The sequence below is a fragment of the Vigna unguiculata genome, chromosome 5 (genome assembly GCF_004118075.2).
Source record: "Vigna unguiculata cultivar IT97K-499-35 chromosome 5, ASM411807v1, whole genome shotgun sequence".
NCBI classification, from domain to species: domain Eukaryota; kingdom Viridiplantae; phylum Streptophyta; class Magnoliopsida; order Fabales; family Fabaceae; genus Vigna; species Vigna unguiculata.
The window spans coordinates 42,630,514-42,657,523 of NC_040283.1; the positions used below are offsets into that span (position 1 = coordinate 42,630,514).

The 27,010-nt window shown below is 35.3% G+C and overlaps 5 protein-coding genes across 5 annotated transcripts; 3 read left to right on the top strand and 2 right to left on the bottom strand.

Annotated features, from left to right (window-relative positions):
• Positions 1–881: 881 nt before the first annotated feature.
• On the top strand, positions 882–3,686 carry LOC114185592 (histone deacetylase 8). Its single transcript, XM_028073414.1, has 3 exons — positions 882–1,225; positions 1,961–2,541; positions 3,127–3,686. The coding sequence occupies exons 1-3, from the start codon at positions 964–966 to the stop codon at positions 3,427–3,429; spliced, it is 1,146 nt and encodes a 381-aa protein (XP_027929215.1). The 5' UTR covers positions 882–963; the 3' UTR covers positions 3,430–3,686.
• An 8,717-nt stretch (positions 3,687–12,403) lies between these two features.
• LOC114185622 (receptor protein kinase TMK1-like) lies at positions 12,404–16,381 on the top strand. Its single transcript, XM_028073465.1, has 3 exons — positions 12,404–12,638; positions 12,839–15,216; positions 15,544–16,381. Exons 1-3 carry the CDS (start codon positions 12,625–12,627, stop codon positions 16,053–16,055), a joined length of 2,904 nt encoding a protein of 967 aa, XP_027929266.1. The 5' UTR covers positions 12,404–12,624; the 3' UTR covers positions 16,056–16,381.
• A 1,399-nt stretch (positions 16,382–17,780) lies between these two features.
• On the top strand, positions 17,781–19,662 carry LOC114184059 (pentatricopeptide repeat-containing protein At1g05750, chloroplastic). The gene has a single exon (XM_028071297.1). It carries the CDS (start codon positions 17,939–17,941, stop codon positions 19,481–19,483), a length of 1,545 nt encoding a protein of 514 aa, XP_027927098.1. The 5' UTR covers positions 17,781–17,938; the 3' UTR covers positions 19,484–19,662.
• A 3,883-nt stretch (positions 19,663–23,545) lies between these two features.
• On the bottom strand, positions 23,546–25,045 carry LOC114184187 (pentatricopeptide repeat-containing protein At1g03540-like). The gene has a single exon (XM_028071459.1). It carries the CDS (start codon positions 24,744–24,746, stop codon positions 23,796–23,798), a length of 951 nt encoding a protein of 316 aa, XP_027927260.1. The 5' UTR covers positions 24,747–25,045; the 3' UTR covers positions 23,546–23,795.
• Positions 25,046–25,830: 785 nt separating this feature from the next.
• On the bottom strand, positions 25,831–26,489 carry LOC114184741 (protein CLAVATA 3). Its single transcript, XM_028072052.1, has 3 exons — positions 26,414–26,489; positions 26,250–26,317; positions 25,831–26,097 (listed from the first exon to the last, which is right to left on the bottom strand). Exons 1-3 carry the CDS (start codon positions 26,487–26,489, stop codon positions 25,927–25,929), a joined length of 315 nt encoding a protein of 104 aa, XP_027927853.1. The 3' UTR covers positions 25,831–25,926.
• Between the last annotated feature and the right edge of the window lie 521 nt (positions 26,490–27,010).

Sequence of the window (27,010 nt, forward strand, 5' to 3'; positions counted from 1 at the left end):
CTGGGTCGTTAGACCCGCCCGACACCTCTAGGTCATCTGGCTCGCCAAACCTGTATGGGTCGTTGGGCCTGCTCGACCCGTTTGTGTTGTTAGGTCGGTCTGATCCGTATGGAGTGTTTGACCAGCCCAGTCTGTCATGGTTGTCGAGTTTGCTGGGTCTCTTTGGGGTTGAGTCCAGATTGTGAGGTTGAGTGAGAAGAATTTCAAATTCCACCTTTTTTTAGGGTATTTGAATTCCTTCTAATTTAGCTAATTGAAATACTTAAAAAAATACATGCATTTTAAATGCTTTTTAATTTATCTATCCAAACAAAACATTTCGTTACAAAAAAAATTCAAATTCTCCAAATAAATGAATTATTCTCTTAAATTGTCTCACCCAAACACACCATAAAAATTTTTAGTAATATTTGTCAAGTTGAACAATGAAATATGTTTAAATAAAGTATTAAAGTTGATGTTTACATTGGTCTAAAAATTACATTAAAGACGGAATATTCTATCGTTTTCATGATTTTGGGTGCTCGAAACCATACTTTTATTGTCGTTTCGTAATGAGTGTGTACAACGAAAATTAAACACGAAAGCTTTTCAATTTGCTGAAGAGGTCTTGTGCAGGCATATACTTTACCTTCGTATTTTAATAAACAAATAGTTTTTATAAGAAAAAGGTATTATAAGTACAAATCAATGAACACAATTTTCAAATGCAAAAAAAAAAATCATGAATTTTAATTAAATAGTTAGAAATGTGTCTCAGGTGAGAAAAGCAAGGGCGTATACGTAGTGAAAAAGGGTGACAAATAAGAAATTGAAAATAAAAAAATGGGTAACAGAAGAAAATAGGCCCATAACAGGTCCAGTGAGTTTAGTTTTTCGGCTAGCCCACTCGGCCATTCAAGAACAGTGTAGTTGCGAGTGTGAAGCAGAGAGAAGAGAAGCGAGAACGAAGGAGGGTGCAGCATGGGTGATGCAGGTGCAGGTGCAGGTGTGAAAATTGACGTGTTCTGGGACGAAGGAATGTTGAAGCACGATACTGGAATTGGTGTATTTGACACGGGAATGGAAATAGGGTTCTTAGAGGTGTTGGAGAAGCACCCTGAAAATTCCGACAGAGTTCGGAACATGGTTTCTATTCTGAAAAAGGGTCCAATCGCTCCTTACATTTCTTGGAACTCTGGTAGATCCGCTCTCATCTCTGAGCTTCTTTCCTTTCACACTCCTGGTACTCTTTTCTTTCTCCATCATCATCGTTATATTTTTACCTTAATTCTGTGTATTCACACATCTTTGAGGTTGTTGTTACTTGTTATTATTTTCAATTTAGGATAAAGATGGGATTTTGGTAAACAATTCGTGCTTTGCATGAAAGAGATGTTGGGATTTTGTTGATCTGGTTTTGTCCTTCTTGCTTAGGAAGTAAGTGTGTTTGGATTTTGGTTAACAAATTAAATTTACTTCAATTTAATTAGAGTTGCTATAGCTTTGGAGTTAAAACAATGATTGATATTTACTCTCTTAAAATAATAGCATATTTATAACAATGATTGATATGAAAAAATTGTAAAATTTTAGAACAATCAATTTCAATTTCATATGTTCTTGGCGTTAGTCATTGTGTATAACAAAAGAAAGCTAAGAAAGTTAATTTATAAAATAAGAAGATTAAGAGTTGCAAAGTGATAATATAGAAATCGAGATGCATAATTGTTTTGGAGATAATTTGGTGAATGGTGTGAAACAATGTATTGAAATGGTTTTCAAATGTTGTAAATCATTGTGTACCAAGAGAGCAACAGAACACCTAAAGTGAGTTATTTAAGAGGATGAAAAAAATAGGAGTTATACTTTCTAAAATTAATCCTCAAATAGATATAGATATATATATAGCTGTGTTGGAGATAATTTGGGGATTGATATGAAACTGTATGATGAGGTTTGAAATGCTGTAATTTTCTAGAATACGTAAATGAACTCTTAGACGCTGATAAAGAAGGGGGAAAGGAAATTTGTGCTGGGACATTCTTGAACCCCGGATCATGGGATGCTGCACTTCTTGCTGCTGGGACTACACTTTCTGCAATGAAGCATTTACTGGATGGCCATGGAAAAGTTGCTTATGCCTTGGTTAGGCCCCCTGGTCACCATGCTCAACCTTCTCAGGCTGATGGCTACTGTTTCTTTAACAATGCAGGTCTAGCAGTGCAATTGGCTCTAGATTCTGGGTGCAAGAAGGTTGCAGTTATAGATATTGATGTTCATTATGGAAATGGCACAGCAGAGGGGTTTTATAGATCTAATAAGGTTCTTACCATCTCTCTTCATATGAATCATGGATCATGGGGTCCATCTCATCCCCAAAGTGGATCGGTTGATGAGCTGGGCGAAGGAGAAGGTTATGGCTATAACTTGAACTTACCTCTACCAAATGGAACTGGGAACAAGGGATATATATATGCCTTCAATGAGTTGGTTGTTCCATCAATTCAAAAGTTTGGACCTGATATGATAGTTTTGGTTGCTGGGCAAGACTCCAGTGCAGTAAGTTATGATTTTTTTCTGCACCCAAATAATATTTATTGCCAAGTTTATACAAACTTGATTTCATGCTCACAGATAAATCAAAATCTGATAAGATAATGGCAGTGGCACGTGATTTTCAAGGGATATCCGTAGTTTTTTAACCATGGTATGAAAACTTGGACAGTAGCATGAAACGAAACAGATAAAATGAGTGTAGAAACATGTTTGAGTCTGATACCCCCATCAATCCAACAAATACTTTTCTGAATTTTGAAATATACCCTCCAAAAAGAAAACTTAGACAGTAGCATGGACTTACGTTTTCTGATAAATTATACTATAACTTACAAATAATCAAACGTCTAAGTCCTTTCATTCATTCAGAGACTGATTGCTTCACTTATAAATAATCTGCATACTGTTATTAGTAGTTGCAACTTTGTTACACTAATTTTTCATGATCCACATTCTTTGTTTCATTGGATTAATCACCTCACTTGTTTGTTCCAAGGTTACAACAGTGACCTTATGCGGCTATGTTGTAATGTTGAATCCAGGTTAAAAAAATGTGTTTTACTTATGTTATAACCTGGTGTGCCTCAGTTTGATCCCAACGGAAGACAGTGCTTAACAATGGAGGGCTATAGAGAAATTGGACGGATTGTTCATGATCTTGCGAAAAGTGAGAGTGATGGGCGGCTTCTAATTGTGCAGGAAGGTGGATATCATGTTACATATTCTGCATATTGTTTGCATGCAACACTTGAGGGGATTCTCAACCTTCCAATCACTCTACTATCAGACGCTCTAGGAGGGTACCCAGAGGACGAGACATTTTCAGTCAAAGTTATAGAAGCCATTAAGAATTATCAGAAAGATAAAGTGCCCTTCTGGAGAAACTCGTAAGATTCTTCCTCCTCGGAGTATGAGATTCACCTCCAATTTTCTGTTTACCCAACTCAATTCAATTATATTTCTGCAAATTGAGTTGACTGCCATATTAGCATGTTTACAATCCAATTATTCTGCTCCACTCCAGAACAATGTATATATATTATAGTAATAATGAAATGATTGTCAGTATTATTTTGGACTTGTATTATGCCATTTAGGACATACATTTGTGTTGTGACATTCAACAATTGGACTCACATTTTAAGTAATTCCCTGCTTTTCAATTCTAGGAAAAGAAATTCATTTTTTTAAATTTTAAGTCACCTAATTATATTATTATAATCAATTCATTCAACTACTCAATCCAACTTAATTATCTGGATATGTAAACTTTATGTCATGGTTAAATGTGGGGGAAGTAAATCTGTTAATGATTCGTTAAAGAAATTAATAAAGATACGAAAGGTTGATATTTATCATGTAATTATTGAGGGATTGTCAAAATTATCTTATAAATGTAATATTTTCCATCTAGTTGAGTTTGATGGTTAAGGTCCGGCTTTCGTTTTATTCTTTTGTGTAGTTTAATTTAAGGGGTATATTATCAACTAATTAAAAATTATATTTTACATTCAAAAGATTAAGCTTTTTCTATTTGAGAAAGATGATACAAATCAATGAAGTAAATTATGATTAATTAGATTTTCTGAAATACGCCTGTGGTTTTATAATATTTTAACCTGTATTAAAAATAGTTATTATAAAATTCTTACTTCTATAAAACGCGACACATTTTTCCCATCATTAAATTTTGACAGTTTTATTGACATCATTCATTCTTTCTTTTTCACCTTTTTATGAAATACATTAGAAGTTTCATGTAAACATTTGTGTCCCATTTATCTTTATCAATTCCTAAGTAAATATTTTATTTCTATAACTAGACTCTATTTGAATCACTCATACTTCTAACATGAAACCACTCATTAACTGGAAGGAGAAATATCTTTGGTCGAATTCTTACGCTGCACGCCACTTTAGTTTGCTTTTACAAGATGTGTTAGTAAATGAACTTTAATTTAAGTCTAATCAATTTATAATATAAGATTTGTATTTATTTATTTATTTTATATCTAGATAATATGAAAATTTTAATACATTATACATCTTAAAGGTGATAAATGATACAATATTATATATTCAATAAAAAAACAAATCTCATTAGAATGAAATTTAAATAATTATGATATTTTATTAAAAAGTAAATCTAAATTTAACTCAATCAAATTGACTTGTAAAATAAAATATATTATAAATCTATAGAAGTGATGTGCTCTATAAAAATCTCCAAATATTTCACAAAACATGATTACGTGAGTAAAGAACAAGAATGTTCTAATAACGAAAACAAAGGCACAACGATATTTGAGTGACTATGAAAAAGGCATCGACAAAGCAAATCAACTTTAATGTAAACTAAAAGAGACATTTGAAGTTAGGTTAAGAAAACTGTGCCAATTGACGCCGCGGAAAGTGGGTGAAATTGGTATGACTTTATTTTGCTTAGCTGAAATTCCCTAACCAACATTGTTTTAATAATAACATTCTACTTTGAAGCTATTTGCTATGCAACAATGCTTAATTAGCATAAGATACCAAAAGTTACTTGGTTACAAAACCAAATTAAAGTAATATATGCTTTAGGAATAACAATTTCAAAGTTGAAATAACAAATGAATAATAAACTTTTGGACGTTACAAAAATATTGTTTCAATTTGATGAAAGTCCATCCAGTAATATCATTAGTAATATCATTAGATATCATTAGATATCATCAGGAACAATGACCGCGTATTTAATACTAAATCCTAAATTCTAAATCGCATACTTAACCTAAGCTAAGTCGTCTTTAGAAAGTACAGTTCTATAATAATTTTGTTCTTAAAAAACATTTTAGTGAAAGAAAAAAATAGTATTTAAATTATATTTTAAATGATGTGATATTTATTGAATGTAATAGAATAAACAAATATGAATATAAAATCCCAAATTCCACCCTCCAATACCTAGATGCAAATTCTGTGATGAACTCCAACCTCCACTTAAATTACAATATCATGTGCTGTGGTTCAAAATTATCTTTCGTCTCACACCTTTGAATCAATTTCCATCAGCATATGCATGTGTAGGTCTTTATTCCAAACATCATAATAGAGACACATTTAAACAGTGCATGAATTAATTTATTGCATGTGGGTCATTCTTCAGTCCTAGCAAGTCAATATCCTAATTAATTCCATGTCCAATAATGCATCTTTATCATTGAAATTTACAAAGGTTTAATTAAATATTAAATGTTTTATAAATCTAGATATTTTTAAGTTGAATTTTTACTACAAAAATTATTATATTTATATTTAGTCTTTAAAATTATTTTTTTCTATCAATTTATCGTTTCATCTTACCATGTAAGAAATAATTCTTTACATTTTTTAATTTTTTTATTCGTTGATGAAATTACTGTTTCATTTTTCAATATCTAATAATTTACTTGTTAGTTGGTTGTTAAAGAAAAAAAATTCATTCCGTTAACAATAAAATACTTAAAATAAATAAAAGTATTCTAAATATTGAATAAAACAATTTTTTAATAAAAAATTCATTAAAAATACTTAAATTTGGGTACTTAATTAAACTTTTAATAAATAATAGACTAAGATTGGTTAAAGAATTAATTGGGATTGTGAGTGAACCGAGTCATGTTAAAAACCCCACCTCTTAATTTAGCTGATTCCACGGCACCTTTACAAATAACACTCATCTACTTTAAGTATTTGATTAAAAGTATATTTGTTCAAATATTTAATTGAATCATTATACTCGGAACGTGATTATTAAAATTTGTAATAATTATAAACTATCAACTTTTCCAGAGCACAAGCTTTACGTTAATTAGGGGTGATCATGAATTGGATTTGTAATGATTCAATCCACATCTATTTTGGATTCAAAATAATTGGATTAGATTTTTAATCCAAATTCATTTTTTCAAAAAAAGTTGATTGGATTTTTTAAAAATCCAGATCCAAATATTTAGATCAAGTTTAAATCCAGATCTAAATATTTGGATCAAGATCAAAATCCAAAATTTATTTTTCATAAAATAAATTCAAATTAAATTTTGTAAAACTTGTGTCCATAGGACTAACACCATAGAATTTGACAGATTTTTTGTCGGGGCCAACGAGGCCAAATTTCAGCATGGAATGAACTTGGATGACTTTCGGACGAATTTCGGTCGGGGACGACGTGACCAAATTTGGGCCAAGGACGACTTGACAAAATTTCAGTGGAGATCAACTTGACTGGATTCGACTGAATTTCGGTCAGGGCCGATTTTGCCTAATACGACCGAATTTTGACCGAAGCCGACTCTATTGAATTCGACCGAATTTCGGTTGTGGCTGACTCAGTTGAATACGACCAAATTTTGATCGTGACCGACTCATTTGAATACGACCAAATTTCATCTTAGGCCGTCTCAATCGAATACGACCAAATTTGGACCAGGGCCGATTCGGTCAAATCTCAATCGGGGCCAACTCGATTGAATTCGACTGAATTTTGACTAGAGTCAACTAGGTTAAATACAACCAAATTTTGGTTGCGGTTGTCTCGGTCGAATACGGTCAAATTTTGTCTAGGTCGACTCAGCCCAATGCAGTCAAATTTGGGTCGGGGTGAACTCAACCGAATACTTCCAAATTTTTCCCAGAACCAGTTGGGCCAAATTTCGATCAGGACCGACTTTACAGAATTTGGCCTAATTTAGCCAAATTTTGTATAGGGTCACGCCAACTCAATCAAATACGACTAAATTTAGGTTAGTCCGTCTCAACCTTTAGCCTAACCTACCAAAAATATAAACTGAAAATTTGGATTGAATATTTTGGATTATCCATTTTGAAAATCTAGATTTAGAGTATGAATATACAATCCATAAAATATATAAAATGTAGATCAGATTGATATCCAGATCCAATAAAATGGATTGGATTTTTAATAAAATGAATATTAAATGGATTGGATCATAGCAAAAGTGGATTGGATCATGAAAATTATATTTTTTGACCATCCTTAGTTTAACTTTTCAGATCATCTTCTACTTCCTTCCGCTGTTCAATAAATATAAATTATTGTTGTTATCCTCATAATTTTTTTTAGGTGTTAAATTAACATTAATTATTACTTTTACTCTCATATTTTCATTCTTTCACTTTTATATGTATTTAATCTTTTTTATTAATACATTTTTTACAAGAATATAATTTAAATTTGTTAGTACAAATTTATGGATATATTAACAATTTTTTTATTAAACTTCTAAATTTTTTAATTAAATTGTAAGGTTTAAAGTTTATGAATATAAATTTTAGGGTTTAGTGTTTACGGACGTCTCAATTCTCATGTCGCACGTCGCACGTCCACCTCGCATGTCGCACGTCCACCTCGAACGTCGCACGACACACGTCTCAAGTGTCACGTCTCACGTCCACCTCGAACGTCGCACGTCGCACGACACACGTCTCACGTCCCAGGTCTCTCGTCCCACGTCTCTCGTCCCACGTTCCACGTCCCACGTCCCACGTCCCACGTCCCACGTCTCATGTTCCACGTCCCACGACACACGTCTCACGTCTCACGTCTCACGTTCCATGTCTCACGTCTCACGTCTCACGTCTCTCGTCCGTCTCATGTCTCACATCTCACGTCCCTCACGTCTCACGCTCCCCGTCTCACGTCTCACGTCCCACGTCCTACGTCCCATGTCTTACGTCTCACGTCTCACGTTTCACGTTCCACATTCCACGTCCCACATCTCACGTCCCACGTCCCACGTCTCATGTCCCATGTCTCACGTCCCATGTCGTCTCACGTTCCACATCCCACGTTCTACGACTCACGTCCCACGTCTCACGTCCTACGTCCCACGTCCCACGTCTCACGTCCCACGTCTCACGTCGTACGTCTTACGTCTCACGTCTCACGCCTCATGTCTCACGTCGAATGTCCCACGTCCCACGTATCACGCCCACGTCTCGCATTCCACGTCCAACGTATGACGCCCACATCTCACATTCCACGTTCCACATCCCACATAGCACATTTTAAGTCTCACGTCGCACGTCTCACATTATTGCACTGAAATACTTGATTCTTTCATAAAATAATGGTGCTTTGGTTTAGTGGTTGCAGTATAGCTAAGGTTCTTCTTTGTTGTTTATCCTTCTTCAGATAATAGTTTCTTATTGATCGAAAGAAGGAAGAGAAAGGACATTATTTTACCGGAAATAGGAAAGTTAAACTTATGCAACAATAGTAATTTGAAACTTTTGCAGATGTCTGCTATCATTACATGAATGATTTGGGAAAAGTTTTTAGATATTGGCAGACAATATTTTTTTTATTGGTTTTTTGTTCTAACATTCAATATGTGAAGAGATGTGTCACAAAATTCTAATCAAGGGTGGGCAAAAAATCCATTTTTTATAATCCAATCTATTTTTTCTATGATATAATCCATTTAATATCTATCTTATTAAAAATTCAATCCAATTAAAATCCATTTTATTGGATATGGATATCAATCTGATATATATTTTATGAATTGGATATCCATTCTCTAAATCTAAATTTTCAAAATCGGTAATCCAAAATATCCAATCCAAATTTTTAATTTATATTTTTGGTTAGGTTAGGCTAAAAGTTGAGACCGACTAGTCTAAATTTAGTCGTATTTGATTGAGTTGGTGTGACCCTATACAAAATTTGGCCGAATTCTATCAAGTCGATCTCGATCGAAATTTAGCCCAACTGGTCCTAGACAAAATTTGGAAGTATTTGGTTGAGTTCACCTCGACCCAAATTTGACTGCATTGGATTGAGTCGACCTAGACAAAATTTGACTGTATTCGGCCGAGACAATTGCGACCAAAATTTGGCTGTATTCAGCCTAGTTGACTCCAATCAAAATTTGGTCGAATTCAATCGAGTTGGCCCCGATTGAGATTTGGCCAAGTCGGCCTTGACCCAAATTTGCTCGTATTTGCTGAGACAGCCTAGGGTGAAATTTGGTCGTATTCAAATGAGTCGGTCACGATCAAAATTTGGCCGTATTTAACTGAGTCGACCACAACCGAAATTCGACCGAATTTAGTCGAGTTGGCTCCGATCAAAATTCGGTCGTGTTGGCCTCGACCAAAATTTGACCGAGTTTGTCCTGGCCTGAATTTGGTCGTATTCGGTAGAGTCGATCGCGGCAAAAATTTGGTCATATTTAAGCGAGTCGGTCCTAACCTAAATTTGGCCAAATTCATCGAGTTGGTCATGACCAAAATTTGGTCAAGTCAGCACTTGTCCAAATTTAGCCGTATTCGGTCGACTAAGTTCCGAACGAAATTTGACTATATTCAACTTAGTCAGCTGTGATCGAAAATTGGCCATATTCAGTTAAGTCGGTCCCGACCAAAGAATTTAGTGGAGTCAACCTTGACCGAAATTTGACTGATCAGGCCCTGACCCAAATGTGGTCATATTTGGCCAAGTCGGCTCTGGTCAAAATTTTGTCGTATTAGGCAAAATTGACCCTGGCCAAAATTCAGTCAAATCCAGTCAAGTCGATCTCGCCTGAAATTTTGTCGAGTCGACCTTAGTCCAAATTTGGTCACGTCGTCCCCGACCGAAAGTCGTTCGAAAGTCATCTAAGTTCATCCCATGCTGAAATTTAGCCTCGACAAAAAATTTGCCAAATTCTATGATGTCAGTCCTATCGAAAATCTAATCCACATCCATTTTGAATCCAAATAATGGATGTGGATCCAAATTTGTGTCCATAGGGTTGACACCAAAGAATTTGACAGATTTAGCTGAATACTTCCAAATTTTGTCCAGAACCAACTGGGTCAAATCTCGATCGGGACCGACTTGACAGAATTTGGCCTAATTCGGCCAAATTTTGTATAGGGTCACGTCAACTCAATCAAATACGACTAAATTTGGGCTAGTCCGTCTCAACCTTTAGCCTAACCTAACAAAAAATATAAAGTGAAAATTTGGATTGAATATTTTTGATTATCCATTTTGAAAATCTAAATTTCGAGAATGGATATCCAATCCATAAAATATATAAAATATAGATTAGATTGATATCCAAATCCAATAAAATGGATTTTAAATGGATTGGATTTTTAATATAATAAATATTAAATAGATTGGATCATAAAAAAAATGGATTGGATCATAAAAATTGGATTTTTTGCCCAACTTTAACGTTAAGAATTCATTGAAGTTATATTTTCATAACATAATGATCAAACTACTAAAACATTATGGGAGATAAATCAAAGTTTAATACTTCGATATTCCTTAAACATAAGAATGGAAGTTTGTCAAACGATTTTTATTTAAAAATAAAATTAATTGTTTTTGTAAAATGCAAAACAGATGAATGAAAAAAAAATAAAACAAAGAAATAAAATTTTGAAAATTATGATTATAAAAGTCAATTTTTTTCCTTTTGTCCTGTCATTATCGCGAAAGTCGTATCATTTTCCCAATCTTTAACTTCCATTTTATTTTCTCTAGATTTGGGACACAAAAATGTTAATTATGAAAAAAAGGATACTGAATAATTCTAATTTAATTTATTTTTTTATATGTAATCTAAATGATTAAAAATATAATTCAATAATAAAATAAACAAAAAAAATCTTAAATTAATTTTAAAAAAATACATATTAATTCTTAAAATTTCTGATTTTATGTTTATCTATAAACTAATCTTAAACTTATAACTTTTTTGTTTGGGGTATAAAGTGGAGCGTGTAATGCAATAAAAGCTGGTTTCTAGTTTCTACCTACCAAAAGAAAAGAAGGGCAAGTTGTCTCCAAAACCGTGAAATGAAATTTTTTAAGAAACTGAATAATTATGGGTAATGTTTTGAAAGATGAGTGCACATGATGATAGAACTTTTAGGTAGAAACTTTATATAAATAAGAAATTGGAAAAATGTATATAAGTCTTCAAATATTTAATTTTGAAAAAAAATATTTTTTAACAAATATTCATGAAGAAAGAGGAGATAAATTTCTCAATATTTAATTTATATGAAAAATTTAACCAAACAAGCATACTCATTCGAAAAGATGAATTTAGATCTTTGTTAGAAAAATCATATATTTAAAAGAATTTATTGCAAAAAAGAAATAAAATAGTGGCATTTGAGGAATTAATCTTGGTACCGACATTAGCGGAACACTCTCCTAAATTGACCCGCCACCACAATCTATGGAACTTTCCTAAATATGGGACCCACCTTTTGTTTTTGTCTTTCATTTTTGCATGCCGACGACAGAACAAAACCATGGTTCTGCAACATCACCAGGTTCCTAAAACCTCACAGCATGTGTTACCTTCAACCTCAGATTTTTGTTTCTCACTACAACTTCAGATGCCTTCACTGTGTTACGATTTGACCGACAGAACTGTGAATACCAGATAAAAAAACATGTTGTTTTGGATTATTGCTTCAGTTAAATGAGAACAAAGATTCTATTTTTTATGGAATTTGAGTTTTAAACTTTATAAAGATCAAATCTTTTTATTTTATAAATATCATGAATTTTTAAAGATAGAAAAATAAGTTTGTTTGTTGTTTAAAATTTGAGCAGTAAATTCATTTATGAAATATATAAATATGATGTAGTTGACGGGAAATATTGAAAAGATTAAAAACATAATCTTTTTTCAATGAATGAAATTCCAAGCCCACATGATTCGTACATGCCATCCACTTGCCACTGTAGTTAATCAAAACATGGGGGACAAAATCATTGTGAAGTTCGTTCTTTTTTACTTCCTTTTACAATGCCTCACAAATTTTTAATAGAAATCATAAGCCAACCAATGGTAAGAGGCAAAAAGAAAAAGGAAAAAAAGAAAAGAAAAGGAAAAGAGGGTTTGGAGAGGGACAATCTTTGTGGAGTAGCCTGACACTTTGTTTAGGGTTCCTTCCTTCCTTCGTAAAATGTGAAAAAGTTAGAGACATTCCACATTGGCACATTCTCCTTCCTGTCTTTTTCTCAATTTTGGGAACTTCAATTTCCTGATCCGTTCAACGTTTTCTCAGCAAAAAAACTCTTTGTTTATGCATACCTATAGGTAAGTGTAACTACCAAGCACGCACTCTCACATTCACACTCAAGTTTTGTTCTTGTGACTTCTAAGCTTGTCATTATCGTTTTTCTGAGTCTTGTGGCTGGTGTCTCATTTTTGCGTCTGAGATATAATGGGGTTCTGATTTTACTGGGAAAGTTCGTATATTGATACTCTCTTTTGTTTTTTTCTTTCTGTTTTACTAGGCTAACCATGGAAGGTGTTCAGATAGAAGAAGTCTTCATCTTGTTTTGTTTTTGTCTGATCACTACAGTGAGCTTTGGTGCTACAAACTCAAATGATGTCAAAGTTTTGAATGATTTCAGAAAAGGGTTGGAAAATCCTGAGCTTTTGAAGTGGCCGGAGGAGGGAGATGATCCCTGTGGTCCTCCTTTATGGCCTTATGTGTACTGTTCTGGAGACAGAGTCAATCAGATTCAGGCCAAGAATCTTGGTCTTAGAGGGTCATTGCCTCAAAACTTTAACCAACTCTCAGAACTCTACAATCTGGGTCTGCAACGCAACAACCTCAGTGGGATGTTGCCCTCTTTTAGTGGATTATCCAAATTGGAATTTGCTTTCTTAGATTACAATAAATTTGATTCAATTCCATCTGATTTCTTTAGTGGGCTTAGCAGCCTTAGAGTCTTGTCTTTGGAAGAAAATCCACTGAATATGAGTAGTGGCTGGTTTTTTCCCCTGGATTTGCAAAAATCAGTGCAGTTAACCAACCTTTCTCTGGTGCAATGTAACTTGGTCGGACCATTACCGGATTTTCTGGGCACATTGGCATCTCTCACAAATCTGAGGCTTTCAGGTAACAAGCTGTCTGGTGCCATACCAGCAACTTTTGCACAATCTTCAATCCAGGTTTTGTGGTTGAATAATCAAGAAGGTGGTGGGTTGAGTGGTCCTATTGATGTTATTGCTTCAATGCCTTTCCTTAGACAGGTTTGGCTACATGGAAACCAGTTCACTGGGCCAATTCCTCGGAATATTGGAAATCTAATTTCCTTGCAGGAACTCAATCTCAACAGCAATCAACTTGTTGGCTTGATTCCAGAGTCCCTGGCACTTATGGATCTTGATATCCTTGTGTTAAACAACAACATGCTAATGGGTCCAATACCGAAATTTAAGGCTGCCAATGTTTCTTATGATTACAATTTATTTTGTCAGAATGAGCCTGGACTAGAATGTGGCCCTCAAGTTACTGTTTTGCTGGATTTTCTTGATAAGCTGAATTACCCTTCATTTCTGGTTTCTGATTGGTCTGGTGATGAACCATGCACACGCAGCACAGGGTCATGGTTTGGATTGAGCTGCAATTCCAACTCAGAGATATCTATTATGAATCTACCTAGACACAAGCTAAATGGTACACTAAGTCCCTCACTTGCTAAGTTAGATTCACTTCGTCAAATTAGGCTTTCAGGAAACAACATAACCGGCTCTGTTCCTACTAATTTCACCAAATTAACATCTTTGGAGTTGTTGGATTTAAGTTATAACAATCTTGAGCCTCCATTTCCAAATTTTCATGATGATTTGAAGATTATTATTACGGGTAATCCCCTTCTTCTGAATAAAACTGGAGGAAGTCCCAGTCCTATGCCTATTGACAGCCCACCTTCACCACAAAATCCATCACAGCCTCCATCCTCTCATAAGCCACCTATTCCAGATCAGAGTTCAAGATCAAACCAATCCAAGCCCAATGACTTGAAAAGATTCAAAACAACAGTAATAGTGGCTGGAGTTGTGTTGTTTACACTTGTAGCACTTTTGGTTGTTTATCTCTTGCTATGTTGTAGGAAGAACAAAAAAGCCTCCTTGGATGCTCCAAGTACCATTGTGGTTCATCCTCGCAATCCATCTGATCCAGACAACATAGTTAAAATTGCAGTTTCAAACGCCACTGGAAGTTTGTCTACAAAGACTGGTACAAGTTCTCTGAGTAACATCAGTGGTGAAACTCAAAACTCTCACATGATTGAGGATGGCAACCTTGTCATCTCTATACAAGTACTACGCAAGGTTACCAATGACTTTGCTTCAGAAAATGAACTAGGTCGTGGAGGGTTTGGGACTGTTTACAGGGGAGAACTTGAAGATGGGACAAAAATAGCAGTGAAGAGAATGGAGCATGGGGTTATTACCAGTAAGGCAATAGAGGAGTTTCAAGCAGAAATAGCTGTTCTTTCCAAGGTACGGCACCGCCATCTGGTATCCTTGTTGGGGTATTCCATTGAAGGCAATGAAAGACTTTTGGTTTATGAATATATGTCTCTTGGAGCTCTAAGCCAGCATCTTTTTCATTGGAAAAGCTTGAACTTTGAGCCTTTGTCTTGGTCAAAGAGGCTTGCAATAGCACTAGATGTTGCCAGAGGGATAGAATACCTTCATAGTCTTGCCCGTCAGACTTTTATTCATCGAGATCTTAAGTCTTCTAATATCTTATTGGGTGATGATTTCCGGGCTAAAGTTTCAGACTTTGGTTTGGTGAAGCATGCCCCAGACAGTGAGAAGTCTGTAGTTACCAAGCTTGCTGGGACATTTGGATACCTTGCCCCTGAATATGCAGGTATGGCCTTATTAAAATCACCTCTTCTGACCATAATGTATATGTAGAAATTTAGCATTAACTGCCTAATGGAATCATTATACCCTCTCTGTATATTAATTTATATTCAGTTACATTGTTCTTAGATGAAAACATCTTAGTAGTGTGCAAGAATTAACAAGGAATGATGTCTAATTACAAGTCATAATGTTTCAAAATTTGTAAGCAATGCGATACTTGTATCACTCATCTAACAGTTGGTCATACCATTGCAATGTGAGGTTTTATCATTTCAGTGTGTTTGATGTGCCTGCCTAGCTTTTAATACTATGTATCGATGTGTTTCAGTGATGGGGAAAATCACCACAAAGGTTGATGTGTTCAGCTACGGTGTGGTGTTGATGGAACTTCTGACTGGACTTGTGGCACTTGATGAGAGCCGACCAGAGGAGAGCCGATACTTGGCTGAATGGTTTTGGCGAATTAAATCAAGCAAGGAGAAGCTTATGGCTGCCATTGATCCAGTTGTGGAAGCATCTGAAGAAACTTTTGAGAGCATAACTATTGTAGCTGAACTTGCTGGACATTGCACGGCAAGGGAAGCACATCATAGGCCAGATATGGGTCATGCAGTCAATGTTCTATCAGCATTAGTGGAAAAATGGCAACCAGTTGATGATGAATTAGACTGCTACTCTGGCATCGACTACACAAGACCACTTCCTCAGATGTTGAAGATTTGGAAGGAAGCAGAAAGCAAAGAGTTCAGCTATACTTCTAGTCTTGACAACAGCAGAAGCAGTATTGCAGCCAGGCCTACTGGGTTTGCAGACTCTTTTACTTCTGCTGATGCAAGATAATTTTGAGGCAAATTTAGTGCAATTTGTGGATCCTGTTGTTGTATCCTTATTCAAATTCACTTGGATTCACCATGTCTGTTTCTTCAGCCAAGAGGCAAAAAAATCATGTCTCGGCATTTTGTTCTGTTTTTGGACATTAAAATACCATAGGAAGATGTAGATAATTATACATGTTTTCTCTTTGTTTTGTCTTGTATACAGGAACACCAATTTCTACTTGATAGTAATGATTCTGCGTGACAAGTCACATTCATCTATGTTGTTATCCCATCCATGTTATCATGGGAGGTGTCATTATTGAAATGCTAAGCAGAATAATTTATCCATGATATTTTCCACCTGCATTGATAAATTAAAAATGGTGACACATTTTTAGGCACATGAAGTCTTGGTAGCCTCTTTAGTGCTTTTTCTTCTCATTGAATCTTCCCCTATGTTATATCACTCCAAAGAGGGGTGAAGCCTAGTGTTAGATAACAAAAGGGTAGAGATTTGTCAGATTTGTCACTTGAAATTTGTTGTGTTCATACTGAGGGGAGACTGAGTTTCAACATTGAGTGATTTATGGAAGAATTCTAAAATGTACAATATGGTGAAAACAAACTATAGCGTAAGAGTTCATAAAAGCTTCTATGCTTTTATTCCCTTGGCTATGCGATCTTCTTTCATGTTTTGATATTAATGAACTTCATTATTGAAGCTAGTCTCTGTTATGCTATTACTTGCCACAAGAAAATACACTTGTACGTATTTCTCATCAAAACTTTCTTAACTAATGTGATAAGATAATTTGCTGGTTTTTGTACTGGTAATTTTCTCCTTTAATGTTACAGCAATCTCCTTCAGTCGTGGAATCACAGTAATAAGATAGTAGTTTCATAGATTATCTTCTGCAATTTTTAAATGTTTGACTTCCAAGATAGATAGAACAATTTTTTATTTTAAGGAACTCAACTGCAACTGTTCTTTAATGATTTTCGCTTTACTCATTTGCCATACTAATACTTAAACTCTTTCTCGTTGATCTCATTTGATTCTTGCCAAATCAAACGTTCAGAATTCTTAGAAAATTTTCACTGTCTACGTGAATGTTACATTTTCAGTGTGTTTTTAGCTTTAAGGAGCAACTACAGAGGTGGTTTAAGTTTGAATACTAAGTTTGATGAGCTTATTTGTTTGGTAGAAGGTTAGTATTGAAACTTTTTTGAGGCATGATCACCTTTTGGGAAGAGAAATGAAAGCTAATTCATCTTGAAATTCGTAAGGTTTTTAAAGATAAGTCAAAGAAGTTAAATGTTACGATGGTGTGACAATTTCCTCTAGTATAACGTTGACACTAATTTAATTTCGGATCAAATAACATCAATGTCAAGCACGTTAACCTTTTTTAATACGAATTAATCTGAATCAAAATTTTGTTGATTCATGTTTATTTGAAAGAGTTTGCCCATAAGTTTCTTCTGAAGAGAAAAATAATTGAAACTATGAACTAGTTAAAATAAAAATATACATAAATTATATAAGAAAAACTTCTACAAATGAATTTATGCATAATTTAGTTTTAGATTATAGAAAAAGTAATTTGTGCATAAATTTTAAATGTCTTATCTCAGTTCAACAACTTTCTTTTTTAACAACAATAAATGAGAGTAAATTAATCCACCACCTTACCTATTTAGTGTGATGGGTCCAGCTCAACAAGAACTCATTCTTTTAGCTCAAAAAGGGTGAGTCAACCCATGTGCCTCTGTTTCAAAACTACTCCTGATATGCTTGAAACACTGTTCAAAAAAATGATGTTGTAAAGTAGAATCTTCTTATTTATCACAACAAGAAACGCAGAAGCTTAATCTCATGAGAGAGGATTTTGATTCTCAAGAAGAATGATCCTTCCTGCGTGCGCGATTAATCCAACTCAGCTTCCCCATCCTCCAAAACCATCTTCACTAAATTCAGTTCCAAATCAAACACACTTCAACACCAATCAAAGCCTATCCCTAAAACACCCCTCAAAATACACTGACCCCATTGTAGCATGGACATCTTCCATAGCTCAGTATTGTAAAGGTGGTCATTTGGTTAAAGCTGCCTCCGAGTTTGTGCGAATGAGAGAAGCTAACATTGAACCTAATCATATCACTCTCATCACACTCCTCTCTGTTTGCGCTCATCATCCTTCGCAGATTAGTATTTCCTTTGGAACTACCGTACATGCACATGCATGCAAATTGGGCTTGCACGTGAACGATGTCATGGTGGGGACTGCGCTGATTGACATGTACGCTAAGTGTGGTCGTGTGGATTTCGCAAGGTTGGCATTCAATCAAATGGGTGTCAGAAATTTGGTGTCTTGGAACACGATGATTGATGGGTATATGAGGAATGGGAGAATTGAAGATGCCCTCCAATTGTTTGATCAATTGCCCGTGAAGAATGCTGTTTCTTGGACTGCTCTAATTGGTGGGTTTGTGAAGAAGGACTTTCACGAGGAAGCTCTGGAGTGCTTTCGAGAAATGCAGCTCGCTGGGGTGGCGTATGATTATGTGACCATTATTGCTGTTATTGCGGCGTGTGCCAACTTGGGCACACTCGGTCTTGGCTTGTGGGTGCACCGACTTGTGATGACACAAGCTTTCAGGAACAATGTTAGAGTTTCAAACTCTTTGATTGACATGTATTCTCGATGTGGATGCATAGAGTTAGCTCGCCAGGTGTTTGATAGAATGTCCAATAGAACTTTAGTGACGTGGAACTCGATCATTGTGGGTTTTGCTGTCAATGGTTTTGCGGACGAGGCTCTGAATTACTTCAATTCAATGCAGGAGGAAGGTTTCAAACCAGATGGAGTCAGCTACACAGGTGCTCTAATGGCGTGTAGTCATGCAGGATTAATTAACGAGGGACTCAAAATCTTTGAAAATATGAGGAGAGTTCATAGGATTTCGCCTAGAATCGAGCATTATGGTTGTTTAGTTGATCTCTATAGTAGAGCTGGGAGGTTAGAGGAGGCATGGAATGTTTTGAAGAATATGCCCATGAGGCCAAATGAAGTTGTTTTGGGGTCATTGCTCGCAGCTTGTAGGACTCAGGGGAACATTGGGTTGGCTGAAAATGTAATGAAATATCTTATTGAATTGGACCCAGGGAAAGATTCCAATTATGTGCTTCTTTCTAACATATATGCAGCAGTTGGAAAGTGGGATGGTGCGACCAAGGTTAGGAGGAGAATGAAGGAACGTGGGATACAAAAGATACCAGGCTTTAGTTCTATTGAGATTGACTCCAGCATTCACAAATTTGTGGCTGGAGATAAATCTCATGAAGAGAAAGATCATATTTACGCAGCATTGGAACTTTTGTCTTTTGAGTTGCAATTATGTGGCTATGTTCCAGATTTCCCTAGAAAAGAAAGTTACGAGGATGAATAATTTTGGAATAGACCATTAGTTCAGTTCAAGAAAGTAACTGATTATACAAATGTGCTCTCTTTACAAGTATACCAATCTAGAAATATCTTTTCTAACTACATATACCAGTTCAAATTGTTTATCATTAACTGGGACGAAATTTGGAAGACACTGGTTATTGCGTCTCAGATTAAAGTCCCTGAAAAAATATTGAATATATAAGAAAGAATGTACACAATATCTAAAGTATGGCCATGCAAGACTGCAAAATGCTTATCCTTAAGCTGCACGTTTTTTAGTATATGAAAGAATGTACACAATATCTAAAGTATGGCCATGCAAGATTGAAAATTGGTGCAGATTTTGTGTTCTGAATTAAAACTATGCTTAAACTGATATTTTTAACATTTGAACAAGTATATTATGATGTAAATGAAATATAGAAACAAAGAAACGAGCAGAATATAAAGAGAATTCGAAAATGACCAGTTAAATTAAAGTAATTGCAAAATGGCTTTTTATTTTTTAAAACGTTGTTAAAATGCATATGAAGATCAAAGTTGTGTTTCATGCCTTGTAAATGCTTTGAACAAGTTTTAATATGCTAAGGTATGCAATGTGGATGATCAGAACTGACTAGAAAACACTAAAACAGAAAATCACTCATCAAAAACAGTGAGAAAAATTCAGAACTGGATTTAAAACTAAAAATGTCATGTGGGTTGAGGTAGTGAAAATGAGTTTTTGAAGGCAAAACTTAGAATCATGGGTTGGTCAATAATTTCAGATTCTTGGATCCACTTCCGTTCATGAGAACCTATTAAATCAAGTGGTGATACTGCCCTCCTTTTATCTAATCCTAAATCCAGAAATCAATCAAGAAAAAGAAGAAATCTAGAATTATGAACCAAGCATCATGAACTAGATTTTGACAGCAAAAGAGAATTGGTGTGGATCTGCAAAATGGAATGGCTCATACAAGAAACTGATATCATGGCACGAAAATATAAAGGAATATACAAGGACAATTAGAAAACAAAAACATCAAACCTTCAACAGAAAATCCTAAAACAAATGGGTTTAAATCAGAAATGAGAACTTGAATGTTGGGTGAATGGGTCTTAATCTTTGTTTCAATATCTCTAATCTGAAATATTGAATCCAGTGGTCACATTGTACTCTTTAGAAACCAGATTTGAATCCAAACCTGACCCTAAGTAAAGGCAAAGAATAATCATTCAACCTTCATCCAAGAAAGCATCTCTAGATCAAAAACCAGCAAAATTGGTACAAAAGAGGTACAAAACTGTAAATTGCTAAGAGGTAAAGATTACATGAATGGAAACGAAAAATAGAAAGCAAAACTTAAAATTCACAACTCAACAGAATAAAGGAATAAACAAGAAAATTGAATTGCATTGAAGATTGAAATGTACAATTGGTTTGAGATTACATATGCTGCCAAGAACAAGAATGCCTCTTGCTCACATTGTAGACTTGTGCACCATGATCTTCACAGCTTACTCCTCCCAGCCCAGAAAACTCAGAATCTAAGATCTAAAGAAAGCTATAAAAATGCAGAAAAGAAAATTGGTGGGTCGTGTGAAAGGATGGATGTGTTTGGAGTGATAGTAGTGTGGGCGTGGTGTTGGTGGTGTCCATCCTCTCCCTAATCTATCCTATTTAAAGAAAAGAAAATACAATGAACTAACTAGAATTCTAACAGATAGATTCTAGAACAAAAATTAGTTTCGTGTATAATGTATCTCTCGTTACAAAGGCTTTTATAGGTAACTAACTTTTCAACCTTATAACTTCCAGCTGCAGCAAACACTCCTTCTCAGTCCAAACCGTCCAGTCAGCTTCAATAAGCAAATTTTCTGTTGCCATGTTGGACAGCTTCTCTCCAAGTCATTTCTCTTTTTAATGGTCTTGTCATCTGCTACTGCTAGGAAAAAGTCAGAATTGACTTGTAGGCTTCCATTTTTCCTTGGCATAAGTCCAAGTCTCTCTTCCGGATTCTCTAAATTTTACTGCAGTAAAAATTCACAAGAATTAATCAAGCTGAAAATGTCAATTGCCTATTTAAAACTACATTCTATTTAACTAAACTAAGGACTCAAAACTTACTAAACTAAAATTTATACTAAAATCACTCTATTTTGACACATTTTTATTAAAACCAAGATTTTTAGAAGAAAATACTAAAACACTATAAAAACAGAAAATAAAGAAAAGAAAATCTCAAAAGAAGTGGTCTAAAACACCAAATAAGTGTCTAACATGACACTTAACACATCCCCACACTAGGAGGCTTGCACTCCTGGGGGGCCAAATAAAAGGGAAAACAGCACCCGAAACATCTTCACAGATCTGAATCATCCTTCCACTGCTCTGCTGCAACTGTTCTGCACAAACCAAACTCCAAACCCAACTTCAAGAGCTCCTAGCTGTCAAAAACTGGTCAAACATGTCAAGTGTAAACAGCATTCAATCAAAACTCAGTTTAGATCAGCCTTATATCCTCATAAGACAGTGCTTAACTCTCATTCTCTCATGTGTACAGGGTTTGTGTATCACGTAGCTCATCATATCATGATCCTAGTCTCGGTATAGGCTTGGAAAGCCTCTAGCATCCACTACTCATCATGAATTATAACTCAAGATCAATTAGAAGCGCTCGTCGCATAGAACTCTAGAAAATTCCTAGTTCTCCCCCTTAAGGGACAACCTAGGTATCAATCGAAGGAATTGTCTAATTTTGTAACTAAAATGTGTCCAATTATCAATCTAAAAATGAAAGAAATAATGGGGAAAGTAAAAAACAATGTAAAATCTACTTTAGAACAAGGCAAATGATCAATGCAATGAATTTAAAATTGCTGGAACATAAAGTTATTACTGCAGCAGAATATTTGATAGGTTTTAAAGGGAAAATGCTCAAATCTATAAGCAAATGATGATGGAATGCTCTAATATGATGAACGAACCTATAAAACTATAAAGAAACATGAATGAAAGATGATAAAAACCTCAAATTGTCCTAAAATATCTCCTAAATGTAAAACAGAAAAGTGTTTGATGAAATGTCTCAGTGAAAACCTAGTTTTCAACAAGTGTTTGATGAAATACTTGAATGGACTAAACTATTATTTATGCAATGTAAACGACCTAGACAAGTTTCTATATGTAGAACTAAGTAAAATGAATGGTTAAACTGCACTCCAAATACTCAAAATTTTGTGCTAAACTAAACTAGACAGCAAATGCACCAAAGCTGTTTTTTCACAGCAAAGTATTTTATGCAGAATCTGGGTCAATATGCAATGATAATGATCTGGACATGTTTCAGCATGCGTAAGTATGCAAATGCAATGCTTAAACATGATCAAATGTGCTGGAATCACAAAACCACATATTAAACCAAACTTGACAGCACTTAGTCAAAACAGAATTTTTGACAGCATTTGAAAATTGGTGCAGATTTTGTGTTCTGAATTAAAACTATGCTTGAACTGATACTTTTAGCATGTGAACAAGTATATTATGATGCAAATGAAATGTAGAAACAAAGAAATGAAAAAAATATAAAGGGAATTCGAAATTGACTAGTTAAACTAAAGTAAGTGCAAAATGACTTTTAAAAAGTTGCTAAAGGGTAGAGATTTGTCACTTGAAATTTGTTGTGTTCATACTAAGGGAAGACTGAGTTTCAACAGTGAGGGATTTTATGGGAGAGAACTAGTGTTCCATTCAGCCAAATTCAATCATGCCCCTTCTGTGATTCAATCACTTGAATTCTAAAATGTACAATATGGTGAAAACAAAACTATAGCGTAAGAATTTGGAAGCTTCTATGCTTTTATTCCATTGGCTATGCAATCTTCTTTCATGTTTTGATATTACTGAACTTCATTATAGAAGCTAGACTCTGTTATACTATTACTTGCCACAAGAAAATAGACTTGTACATTTTTCTTATCAAAACTTGCTTAACTAATGTAATAAGATAATTTGCTGGTTTTTCTACCGGAAATTTTCTCCTTTAATGTTACAGCAGTCTCCTTCAGTCGTGGAAATCAGTGATAAAATAGTAGTTTCATAGATTATGTTCTGCAATTTTTAAATGCTTGCGACTTCCAAGATAGATAGAACAATTTTTGGTTTTAAGACACTGGTTATTGCGTCTCAGATCAAAGTCCGTAAAAAAATGTTGAATACATATGAAATAATGTACACAATATCTAAGGTATGGCCATGCAAGACTGGAAAATGCTTATCCTTAAGCTGGCTGCAGGCATTCTCTGATGAGCAAAATCCACGTACACAAAATTTAAATTGACGATGCAATACTCAGTTCCCTTCCATAAACCCTCTCTGCTACTCTCTCAGCCACCTCAACCTTCCCATGAGTTTTACAAGCTGCCAGCAAGGCACGCCACAAAGCCCCATCAGGCTTAACCTCCATTCTCCAAATTAACTTTTCTGCTTCCTCAACCTGACCAACCCTCCCCAACATATCCACCATGCACGTATAATGGTGCAGTCCAGGTTTCACTCCAAACCTTACCTCCATCATCTCAAAATATTCTCTCCCCTTGTCTATTAACCCCCCATGACTACACGCACTCAGAACCGTAGTAAAAATCACACCATCAGGCCTCTCCCCTGCCTCCACCAATTTATCAAATAGCTCGAACACCTCCTCACACTCCCCATGCATTCCATAACCCTTCATCATGGTTGAAAACGTAACCTCATTCCTTTGCCACATTCTATCAAACACCTTGCGCGCACTATCCAAATGGCCGCACTTGGTATACATGTTTACCAAAGCATTAGAATTTGCCAAGTCCAAGGCAAACCCATTAACCAAAACAGCTCCATGGACTTGTTGCCCAAGCCGTAGAGCCGATAAACCAGCGCAAGATTTCAACACCACGGGTAACGTGTGACGATCAAAGGGCTTGTGAGCAAGGACCATGTGGCGAAAGATGGAAAGGGATTGAGAGAAAAAGCCGAGAGACGAATGTGCTCTGATGAGAGAGTTGAAAAGGAAAGTGGGTTGCCGAATGGTGAAGGAGAAGATGATATTCGCTTCGTGCAATTGGGCACAGCAAGCGTAGGAAGACACAAGCTTGCTTCGAATGAAGTCATTGCTTGAAATGCCTAAGGTGATGGTCATCGCATGGATTCGTTTCAGATTCTTTAAGTGCTTCGCGGAAGAGCAAGCGTCGAGAAGCGTAGCGTAGAGAGGCACGAGTTCGCGAGGTTTAGCCATCATCTTTACCGATACATCATAGCAATGTTTCACGAATTATATATTTCTTAAAAACAAAAATGATTGTTTGACACCGCATTTCTCAGTTACCTTCATTTGATACTGGCTTTTTGACAATTTTTTAATCGTTTGGTGAAGAGAATAGAAAAGGGTGAATGAGTCATTTTAGGATATGGAATGAATTTTGAATTTTATGGCTTTTCGTAACTCCAGCATCAAAAGATGAAGATAGTGCAGAATCCAAGGCATCCAACCTAGAGATTAATAGAATGCACAGAAACATATCAATTTTGTCTGAAACCATAACCAAGCAATTGCATGTCCATAACCAAGAATGTCAAGATCAATTCCAGAGCACAGAAAGGCAAAGAGGAGAAATTAAGATATAAGAGAATGCTTTGTAATATATCATGAGAGGTGAAGGTCCCAATGAGCTGAATACCGTGATAAACATTAATTCTATTTAAGAAGGATACACCAACAAGATCCATGTATCACTACTCTTCTGAAAACATGCATGCCTTCAATAATATGATCAGATAATATTTTACTGGATTTGGGTATGGTCATGGTTACTTTTTGTTCCCATTAACTATGTTGTATGGGTTAGATATTTGGGTGTTTTTTGAAAATGGAAATGATTCGCTTGCGTCATCTTTGTGACAATGCTGTCATATCTAACTGACCCGCGTCAGCATGAGCATAGATAGATAGATATGAATAGAAGCTCAAGGTTAGTTATTGCAGAAGCATATCTGCAGATACATATTTTTGTAGTATTCGGGTGAAAGGAGCCAGAACACATCATGTCACTGTTGTTCATGTCCAATCCATGAATGAGCTGTGTGCACAATGTTTTAGCAGATACAAAATATTCCATCATTAATAACACTGCTTTCAGTTAACTTTTTAAATACTACTTAATTAACAAAGCTAAGTACAAAAAACAACATCACATATATAATGTTACTACAAGTCAAAGCTAAAACACTGATACATTTGAGCACCCATAAACATACACTTGGAAATGGGGTGGCTGAGGTGAAGGAAAACCAGAAATACAAAGAGATAACGAAAAAGAAAACGAGTGTATGTTTATATATTTTTTTCTTCAATGAACTTATGTCATGGATGTTGACACTGATAACAAAAAACTAGGGCAAAGCTGGTTCAAGTGGTGAGTTTAAGGGGTTTGAGGTTTCTTGGGGTTGACACCATTATGATGCAGCGGGTCTGGACCTGAAGGAACCTTCCTCAACTCCCAACTCAGTGGCTTTTCACCATACTTGATGCTTGATGATCCTTGCAAACCAGCCTTCAGAGCAGTTTTCTTATTCTTCAAAATAGACAGCGCCTGCACAAGCAAATAAAGTTACAGAAATGAAGAACAACATATACATGTTCCAAAAACATCATTCTCGTATGTTATGGTCGTATAAAATTAACTGCCAAAAAGAGAAAAACCCTTTGAAATATGTAGTGTAACTTATGTTAAGTGTGACAGACCTTCCTGTTTGGAATGTCTCTGAGACCAGCTGCATTAGCACCAAAGCATTCATATGCAGAACCACAACCTGCAATAGCAACAAACATGAATAAAACAGTTATTACTCCATGCATTTGTTTCGTCCCTCGACTAAACCAGAACAAGAAAAAGAACATGGACAAACCAGAAGGCTCCCTCGTAAGAAGCAGGCACAGAAGCATAAGTAAAACGAAAGTGGTGAAAATCAACTTTGATGCCATAGAAAAAACAAAGTCTAAAGAGAATGACGAAAAGGGTGCAAGATTTGCAGGGAGAGGAAGGGGTGTTGAGGTGAAGATGAGAATGGTGTGTGGAGTTATTTATAGTGGTATGATTCAAAGATTAGAATGATGGGTGATGCAGCCATTTGAAAAAGAAATGATTAAAGAAAGTAACGCTAAAGATTTAATAATTGCAAAACACATTCGATAGATACCACTGCTATGTATCTCTGTGACAGCGCCGTCTTGTGTGGTTGTCGAGCCACCTGAAAATCACCTGGTGGCAGGTGCCAACAATGCAAGTGTCATCTAATGCATCATGCCAAAATAAACTCATGAGGATATGCCACAATATTATAATGTTTTTTAAGATTAAAATCGAAACATATGGATATGTCTGCTACAGAGTTCTTCTCATTGTGTCTGTTATGGGAAGAATCAGTATAATGAGTTGTTTTTGAAACTAAAAAATCATAGTATAAATGTAGTTTTAACTTACGTATGTGTGTGTGCAGTTTAAG